At 40.9% G+C, this 10,033-nt stretch overlaps 1 protein-coding gene across 4 annotated transcripts in view; it reads right to left on the bottom strand.

The window, feature by feature from the left end:
• Positions 1-10,033, bottom strand: part of DGKI (diacylglycerol kinase iota) — a 247,430-nt gene that overhangs the window by 195,445 nt on the left and 41,952 nt on the right. For all 4 annotated transcript variants that reach the window (XM_077781022.1, XM_077781018.1, XM_077781021.1 and 1 more), the window contains 2 exons: positions 3,380-3,462; positions 1,264-1,324 (listed from right to left, as the gene is read on the bottom strand). In XM_077781022.1, the coding sequence (XP_077637148.1) occupies positions 1,264-1,324; positions 3,380-3,462 (144 nt within the window). The remainder of the gene's footprint in view (positions 1-1,263; positions 1,325-3,379; positions 3,463-10,033) is intronic.

The raw sequence follows: 10,033 nt of genomic DNA, 5'->3' as shown, positions 1-10,033 counted from the left end.
GACACATCAATTAATGTATACCATCATATATATGATACTATATATGTATATATGTATATACACACACACACACACACACACACACACACACACACACCTATCTCCCCAGAGGATTTGTTTGGATGTAATTCTATTTAAAAACGGTTGGGAAATTTTCACAGCAGCCTATCCCTAAGTGTATTTCCCTAGGACACTGCAAATGACTGAAATTTAACTGGTATTGTGGCAGAAAAAAATTCCCTGGTCAAATAATTTTGGACAACACTGGGTTAAACAAAGTGAAAATAGGTTTGTCTTCTCAGCTGTAAGGCTTTATATTGAATTTTATGAGCGAATAATGTGTATTGTGAATCTTAACAAACAGTAAACACTATTTTCCCAACTGCAAAATGTTCTCCCCTCCATGGACTAACTTAAGGGACCGGTGGAAATACTGTTCTATTTTCTTCCCCCCAGTTGCATTTACTGGTATATAACATATATCCAATGCTACATTAAGTGCTCACTTGCTATGAGAAAGAGTTAGATTTTGTTGCTACCTCTGAGAATAAAACATTCTAATTAGGGAAATTACAGAAAAGCCAAAAAGAGTTCATAATAAAATCCTAGATCCTGTGAGAGCAGACTCCAAACACACAAGAAAAAGACACTGGACAGCGGCATCTAAATATCATGCTCTCAATTCTTTGCCTTTGCTAAATATACCAACGTAAGTAGAGAGCAAATAGAGAAACAGGTAAGACAAACAGAGGAAAATGTGACAATATTAAACATCAGCCAGGTTCCACCTTTTCTCCAAAAATGAATACAAAGGATACCAATCAATGGAATTTAAGGCAAACCAATGTTAGCATTCTAAGTTTTATTTCTACTTGAATAAAGACAATAATTTTGTCCATATACGTCTCCTTAATAATTGTGACCAATTAAGAACAAATGAAATAAGGGTTTTTAAAAAAGAATTTAGTCATCTATAACCTTCATTCTAATGATATGACCACATCTTTACCTTGTGGGGTAGGAAAGCCTATAGTATAGCTGAGGGGATAAAACGTAATTTAGGAAGACCAAGTATGAACCCATGAGAACAATTACCAAGTCTCTTGTAATCCCTTGTGGGCTAGGATTCACGTGACAGAGACCTATGTTTCAGAGGACTGGAAAGAGGTGAGGTGGGAATAAATAAGGACAATTGTCATGAGGAAAACAAAAGAAAGATGGAAGAAATAAGGGAGACAACTAGATTCTATTTCAAGGACCTACCGTTCCATCCCCGCCACAGGCTAGGATTCGCAGATTTGGTACTTTCCTATATAACTCAAGCCTGTAGAGGAGATAGAAGACAACATAAACATGAGCATGTCACTGGCAATCGCAGAGAGAACACACAGGGCAAAAGAGGGGTATACAGGCTGTCGCTGGAGAAAATGCGGAATCAATGTAATGTCATCAAAACTAGTTACCAAGTAATCACAAGGGAATGGACCCCAACGACTGGATCAGAGGTTGGTAGCAAAAATCATTTTAAAATGGCTGACACTGGAATGGGATTTCACGATGTCGCAGAGTTTTACTTCCCATAATTTCTATTAATGCATCAACTCACATTATTTTCCTAATTAGTTACAACTTCCTTTTCTTTTCCCATCATACCCTTCCTTCCTTTCTCCAAGGAAATCATCATGAATTAGTAGTCAATAGTGACTATATGTCTCCTCCTCATACTTTATCAGCTTTTCCTGGATTTTTTTTTCAAACTTTGGCTTTCCACTCTTAATCCCAATAAACTTTTTCAGAGACAGGGTGGTGAGAGGATACCCACTAGTATTGCCACCACACCTACAATCCCAGCTCTCTTCAGTTACTAACATTCGAACCAAATTTATACTCCTCGGCCCAAAGAGGGAAGACTTTCTTTATTTAAAATCTGTCTGCTTAAAATGAGATCACTTTTCAGGTTGGCTCTTGAGAAAATATAATTAGACCACCCTCTGCTAAAACATTTGCCTCAGGGAAGCCTCTGTTCTAGAAGAGATCACCTTTTAAATCAATATAATTTTTTCTGAAAATATCTCCTATCTGGTCACATCCTTCATGAAGATCTATGAAGTCTCTACCTAAAGTCTAACCAAAGTGATAAGGTTTTAAGATTTTGCCCTTCTAACAGGGCAAAAGCCAGGGTAGTAGATTTGCCTTAGTCCATCCAAATATAGAAAAAAATATAGAAGTTTTATAGCGACCTCTAGTGGCAAAGAAGTTCATAGGTTAAGAGAATGACAGCAGAAATTAATTTTATATGTTCAAATATACAATTTGCTTCAAATATATGCTTTTTCCATTTTACACAGGAATATTATTTCTCTAAAAATTATCTGAGTTGATGTTTCTTTGCCTCTGATATTGTTACTTATTCAAAAATAATTAGTATCCCTCAAGTTCTAATGTTGACCAGATGACATCCAAACTATCTTAATACATTTTTTTTTCATTTTTAAATGTTTATTTGAGAGAGAGACAGAGCACAAGTGGGAGAGGGGCAGAGACAGAGGGAGACACAGAATCTAAGCGGGATTTAGGCTTTGAGCTGTCAGCACGGAGCCCAACGCAAGCCTCGAACTCATGAACAGCGAGACCCTGACTTGAGCTGAAGTCAGACACTTAACTGACTAAGCCACCCAGGCACCTTAATACATGAGTTTTAAAAAGGGAATCAGACTGTAACAGAAACAGCCCTGCTCTCTCCCACCATGTACCCCATCACCATCACCAAAGGGAAGATACAGGATGCATGTTACCTCCAGCTAAACTTTATTTTCAGTTCTAATAAAAACAGAATGAAATTTCTGAGAAGCTTGGAAAAGAGACTGAGCAGGATTTACAATGTCTTCCCACGCTGGTGAGGAAACCATAGGCATAATCAAGTCATTTGTCTCAAATAGACACAGATGCACATGTGTAACCTGTAATTTAAATACGCAAACATATTCATAAACAAATATGGTCACTCTCCAAAGATATACTTACATTCTTACTGACATACATCTCCAAAGTTATATGTGCATAAATAGAAAAACAACAAATCTCCTCTCAATGCAGACTTGTAAATAATCTATAGGTGCATGTCCATAAGCAGCAAACACACTAGAAATATGCCCTAACAACGAAGTCGTTGGTTTTGAAGGGAATTAGCCCAAGGAAGGCTAGGAAGAGAAATGTCAGATGAAGTTTTAAAGGAGGTGAATACAGGTGGGAAAGTAAATGAGGGATGGTCAGAAAATATTTCACAAGGTAATCTAATAATGAAGCTTGACTCCACAGCAGAGGTTCTTCTCGCTTCCCCAAAATTGTATGGATCCTGGGGGATTATTTCCAGACTTACGCATCTTTTGGCCCTTCCTGAGAAAGATCAAAGACCTGCCGTGGATTCAGGTACCACATGAACATCTGCAGGACTTTGGTTCCCTGTAAGAAAAAAAAAAAAAAAGACAATAGGCAGAAATCTCCAAATATGAGCTGATCATTTAAAAAATAATTTTTTGGGGGGCACCTGGGCGGCTCGGTTGGTTGAGCGTCCAACTTCCGCTCAGGTCATGATCTAACAGTTTGTGGGTTTGAGCCCCGCGTCAGGCTCTGTGCTGACAGCTCAGAGCCTGGAGTCTGTTTCAGATTCTGTGTCTTCCTCTCTCTCTGACCCTTCCCTGCTCACACTGTCTCTCTCTCTCTAAGAAATAAGTAAAACATTTAAAAAAATAAAAATTTTTTAAAAAGGGAGGGAGGCGCCTGGGTGGCTCAGTTGCTTAAGTGTCTGACTTCCGCTTAGGTCATGATCTGGCAGTTCATGGGTTTGGGCCCCGCGTCGGGCTCTGTGCTGACAGCTCGAGCCTGGAGCCTGCTTCAGATTCTGTGTCTCCCTGTCTCTCTGCCCACTCCCCACTCACACTGTCTGTCTCTCTTTCTCAAAAATAAACATTAAGAAAAAATTTTTTAGTAAGTTAAAAGAAATAAAAATAAATCCTCTTATCTAAAGGCCACCTAAAATCATAATCAGCAGAAAGTAGTAGTTAAAATCAGGGGCTTTGGCCATCAACATACAGGTTGAAAGTCCAAAGGAGACTTATGTCCAACCTGTTTTACTCTGGCCAAGTTCCTCAATTTCATTAAGCTTAGTTTCCTTCTTTTTAGGAGTGTTTTTAAAGTTTATTTATTTATTTTTAGAGCAAGAGAGTGAGCACATGTGCAGAGGGGAGGGACAGAGAGGGAGAGAGAGAATCCTAAGCAGGCTCTGCGCTCTGTGTGGAGCTCGACTTGGGGCTCTATCTCAAAACCGTGAGATCACGACTTAAGACGAAATCAAGAGGTGCTTAGCTGACTGAGGCACCCAGGCACCCCAGCTTCCTTCTCTTTAATGTGGAGACAAGAATGCCTAGTTCACAGACTTGCTACAAGGATTAAATGCAATAACGTTTGAGGGGCACATCAAAAAAGCGCTTAATGAACAGTATTTACTGGCTTTACTATCACTCAACATAAAACTCCACGTAGAGAAGTTATTAGTTCATCTATGTAATTTAACATTAAGTTTTACTTCACTGCATATCTTACTTTTTATCTTTGCATAATGTGAATATAGTCAGTGTGAGCAAAGTATGATTCTACTGAAATGATTTTTCTAAACTGAAGCAAAAGAATAGAGGCTCCTCATTATTTAGGATATATATATATATATTTATAACTTCCTTAGTTATATCTTACTTCTTTGACATGTTCCAATTTCCATGTCCCTACCTACCTAAGTCCAACAGTTCTCACATGAACATTTTTGAATGATTTCATTTATAATTGATGTTTATTGAATTGATCACCGTGCAAAACACAAGGTTCCAGAAACCTTTTTTCTTAAGAGAGAGAGAGAGAGAGAGAGAGTATCCCAAGCAGGCTCCATGCTCAGATGCGGGGCTCTATCCCAAGACCCTGGGATCATGACCTGAGCTGAAATCAAGAGCCCGATACTCAACTTACTGAGCCACCTAGGTGCCCCTTAACAGTGACTTGAGCAAAGAAAAAATGAAAGGAGCTTTTTATTAAGTGGCATCAAAAGAGCCTGAAAACTGAGTAGGGTGGCTCATTTTCAGTCATTACCAGCCATAGCAAACACTTGATCATTTGGGCAGTGCTTCTTGCTTATAATTACAATTCCTTTATTAGATATCATGGTTACTCTTCCTTCAAATCTTCCCAACTTTGTACACCTACAATGCTATATTTGAGAGTCATTCTAGGTTAGCAGAAATAGCATGGCATTTGCGTCTGTAATAACTTGGGTGTTCTGATTAGGCGAGCATGAGCATTTAAAATCCTGAAGAAATCCAGCATATTGAATAGGAGGGCAGCATCTCCTTTCCTGGGGGATAATGAGAATTAAATGAATCAGTAATAGTTATGGATCTAACACAGTATGTGGCACAAAATAGGCTTTTGCAAAGGTTAGTCCCTTTCTTTGTTGCTCCTTGTTAATCTATTCATTAAATTGCACTTGAGGGTGTGAGGGCTAAAGCAGAGCTTATAATTATCACATTGTTACGCCCGTTGTTACAGAGGCCAATGCAGGTCTTTTGTTCCACATTTCATCCAAACCTGTAATTTAAAAGTTCTGCTTTATCATGTGCTTGCTGTAAATTTAGGAATAACGTTCTATCCTTAATTGTTACAGCTGATCCTTCAGTTTCACCAAATGACACACTTTGCTTCCCATGAAATTTAGACACAGATCGAGATACATAATACTAACCAAACACTGGACTGTTCTCTCTCTTCCCATGCTGGGCCTTCCTAGCCTGTCAGCTGGGGATTATCGCAAGCAATCTTTTATGTTTAATGGGTAACACCAGAGTCACTTTAATGACCAATTTATAAAAAATTTCCCACTGACTTGCTAGAAAATTAATTTTTCAGTTTTAAATTCCTAGAGCGATATGACTGGTTAATGTTAATTACTTCTTTCCTCTTCTGACTAAGGCAGAGCACTGGGCTCAGTGTCGCTTCTATTACGCATACAATACCAGGTAATTAACACCTTACACAAATAAAGCAAGGCATTGAGAGGTGGTTTGTCTTCAACTACAACTTCTTTAAAAGGTTTGAGTGACCACACAATCTTGTCTTTGCTCATCTTCAGTCTGTGTTCGTTGGGATACCTAATTATCTACATTTATCCTTTTGAGGAAGGGGAAGTGAGGCTGGCAAGTTTTTTTTTTTAACAATTAATTGTTCTTTTTTTATTTTTTTAATGTTTTTATTTATTTCTGAGAGAGAGACAGCAGGAGCAGTGGAGGGTCAGAGAGAGAGGAAGATAGAGAATCAGAAGCAGGCTCCAGGCTCTGAGCTAGCTGTCAGCACAGAGCCCGACGCGGGGCTCGAACCCACAAATGGTGAGATCATGCCCTGAGCTGAAGTCAGAAGCTTAGCCGACTGAGCCACCCAGGAGCCCCGAGGCTGGCAAGTTCCGCACTGAACACCTCTAGGAGGCCCTGTCGATGCCGCAGCCTACTCCAAGAACATGCTCTGGCGCTGGGTAGCAATAACGCACATACCTGTACACAGCAACCCCATTGGAATTTACATTCAGGTGTGATACAATTACTTCTTGTAAAAGTAGTCTTTCTAAAATCTATTCATTAGCAACAATGGTAAGGGTCTGAAAAGGACTGCATAGTTTTAAATCAGTCATGGCAGGTGGAGACAGAAAAGGTCTAACACATTTATGTCCCTTCTGTTAACTCGGAGGTCACCTCTGGGATGGGCTACTTTCGGGCTTAGGTAATTTATTCAATTCAATAGAACTGAATGGTGTGACAAGTGCTAATTAACCAGGAAAGGAGTCATTTCTTTCTCATTGACAGGATTAAGCCTACCAAGCAGGTACACAACTGCCATTCACTAGTGAGTCCCAAACGTGCTCACAGTTGTCAGAGGCTGCATGACAAATGCGAAAGCTGCAATTTTTGTTTCTTTTTTGGTAGCCTAGTGTGCCAGTTTGTTTTTCCTGCCCCTCCCCCTTCTCATACACATGCCTTTCCCCCTTACCCTCACTCCTGCCAGAGCACGGAGAGAGCAAGCCGCTTTGTTAAACCCCAAGACTACAGAGATAAACATAAAACTGCCCTAAAGTTCATCAAAATCTAGGAGGAAAGAAAGACACACTGTGTGCGAACGGTGAACACAGGGCCCTCTATTGATTCATATTAACGTCAGATAATTAGTGAGCAGGAAAGGAGGGGTAGGGTTAACGGGCTAGAACTTTCAGCCGTGGGCCCTTGTAAGCCTCAGATGCTGGTTATTCAGGGTTTTTGGTTCATTTCTTTTGTTTTACTATTTTAAAAAGCTGCAACTTTCTGCAAGAGTGTTATACATCTCTCTAATTGAAAAAAACAGCTTGCACATCAATTTCAACCCACCACGGGAGGTTCTCATACACATGGTGGTAGGTATTCCACCTCACTGACTGCAGAGCCTGTTAAGATACTGGGAGACTGGCTATGCCTGTGGAGTGATGGATCTGTTCTTTCTGGCTTTGGGGAACAGGCTGGAACAGGAGAAAACAACTTCCCAGAAAATAGGTAGATTGTTCTAGAGGGAAATAAACAAGTTTCATCTACTCACCTACCAAGTCTCTCTCTCTAGACAGGAGAGAGAAATGGACAAAACAGAGATCTTGCTCTCCAGAGGAAGTTCTATGTGTTATTCATACAAGAAAATATGATAATGACTTGGGGGTATGGAGAGTCCACTAAGAATGAATCCGCTCAAATAGCTTATCAGCATTCACAGAAGCACTATAACTCTCCTGTAGCCCGAAACGTTCTGGTAGGTTACTGAGCATGCCTTGGTTTATGTCACAGAGCTCTTATCTAGATCATGGTGAAAGCTGCCCAGAAAGTCCTGAGGAAAATAAAAGCTAGAGGAAGGGAGAGATTCAGATGTCATTATTTCAAACTGGCTTCGAACAATCCCAAAGGAATACCTAATTTATTTAAACACATATTAGGCTCCTAATCTATGCACATGTGCATGCTCAGGAGGCTCAGAAGGAGACCGATACAAAACAAATTCATCCACTGGAGACGGCTAATGCTATGGTAGAGGTGCCTCCTGAGAAACAGGAGTGGTCAGAGCAGACACTCGAAGACCAAATGTGGGGATTAGGTGAAGGTGATACCTGAACTGGTTCTCGGGAGACGGGTTAGCCACTTCTTTACATGTGAGAGAACAATGAAGGCACATGATGAGCAAAACACAAGACATGCCATGGGGACCCTACATTCTGTTCAGTCTCTCCACCAGGAGGCAGGAGTGGTGGGAGATGAAACTGCCCAAGCGAGTTGTAGATAAAGTTGCTAAGGAGCTTGAGCCTTATTCTATAGGCAAGAAGAGACACAGAAATGTTTTAATCCAGGGAACCCGACTCACATCTTGACTGAGAATGTAAACATCCAGGCAGGCCCTACTCATATCAAAGGAGGTGGGGCCTTGGGGAAGCGGAGCCCTCAGGAGTGGGATTAGCACTCTTATAAAAGGGACCCCAAGGAGGTTCCTCATCACTTCTGCCACATGACGACACAGCAAGTAGACACAGTGAAAGGATGGCCCTACTCACCGGGAAGTGGAACCTTACCAGCTACCATATCTGCTGATGCCTTAATCACAGACTTCCCAGCCCCAGAAGAGTTTAAGAAAGTAATTCCTGTTTTTTAAGCCACCTAGCCTGTGGAATTCGGTTATAGCAGCCTGAGGAGACTAAGACAGCTACCCTCATACTCCCACCAGCACTGTAACTTAGAAAAGAGACTTTCCACAGATTTATTGTTTAGTTGTTTTCATTCCATCCTTGAGGCTGGCTTGACAAGATCCTGACATGTGTGATCATCTACTGACTACCCTTTTGCCCACCTTCCAGCCTATTCTAAGCATTAGGGGCCTAAAATGTTATCTAAACATCATGATTCTTGATTTATCCCCAGGTTAAACATCACAGAAAATAATTGAGGTTGTTTGGCCCAGTATTTAGAAAGTTTGGGGACTCAAACATTTGAGTTTATTGACTCTGTCTCCTTCTCCCACCATAATTGACTTGAGCTTGACCTGGGTAGGGGGGTGGCCCTAGACTGGGGAGGTCTATCCTGTGATGATGGTGTGAGCTCAGCAGGAGCCTGCCCGCAAGACTAGATCCCCCTTTCCTCTTGTCACCTACTGGTAAGGTGCCTGGGAATTCAAAACAAGTATTCAATTCATGCCACCCCTCAACCCTGGGATTTCACACTGAACAGTGTGAAAAGCCAGGTCCGGACCCCCATCACAGGATTGACTAGGTAGAATCATTCTAGTGGTCAGAGCATTTGTTTAACCCTGAACCTGTAACCTAAGTCACTGGAAATGAGTCCTGAGACAGAAGCAAGACGCAGGGACACCATGTGAAATGACATCAAGAGATGTCGGAAATGTCTATAAGACTCAGAGAAAAGATATTGATGAGTCAGGGACATCCAAGAGAGACACTAAGTTCTGAAGTTAGGGCAGAAGTAAGTGTAGGGAGGGGCTTATGGCTTGAGTCCTCAGGTTTCCACACAGAGGAGGGGACTTGCCAGAGTAAACTTTACCTCCCAGGGGTAACACTGTGGTCCCTGAGTCTAGTTCCTGTTCCCCTGAAAGATTTAGATCCCACCCACAATAGCGCTGCCAACCTCAAAAACTTCCAAAACACCCAGTATCATCTCTACCCTTAAGTGCTGACAAAACAGAGACAATTATTGTAAACTATCTGTTTAAAACAAATTATTTTTTCAAAAGGACATGGAAGCAGTATCAGATGTGTTCATCTCAATATATTCCTGCAAAGAGAATTTCTGTACACAACAAAATACACTGAATTTTTTTAAAGCTGTAGGTATCTTTCTTGCCAGAAGATGGCGATAGAGTCCAGTTATTTACTAAAGAGACGCCCAAGCAAATTTAAATAGAGGTTTGAAGCCTAAGCTTC

Source organism: Crocuta crocuta, unplaced genomic scaffold, assembly GCF_008692635.1.
Source record: "Crocuta crocuta isolate KB4526 unplaced genomic scaffold, BGI_CrCroc_1.0 scaffold228, whole genome shotgun sequence".
Taxonomy (NCBI): domain Eukaryota; kingdom Metazoa; phylum Chordata; class Mammalia; order Carnivora; family Hyaenidae; genus Crocuta; species Crocuta crocuta.
The sequence above is the reverse complement of the archived record's forward strand: the minus strand, read 5'-3'. Positions and strand labels throughout refer to the sequence as shown.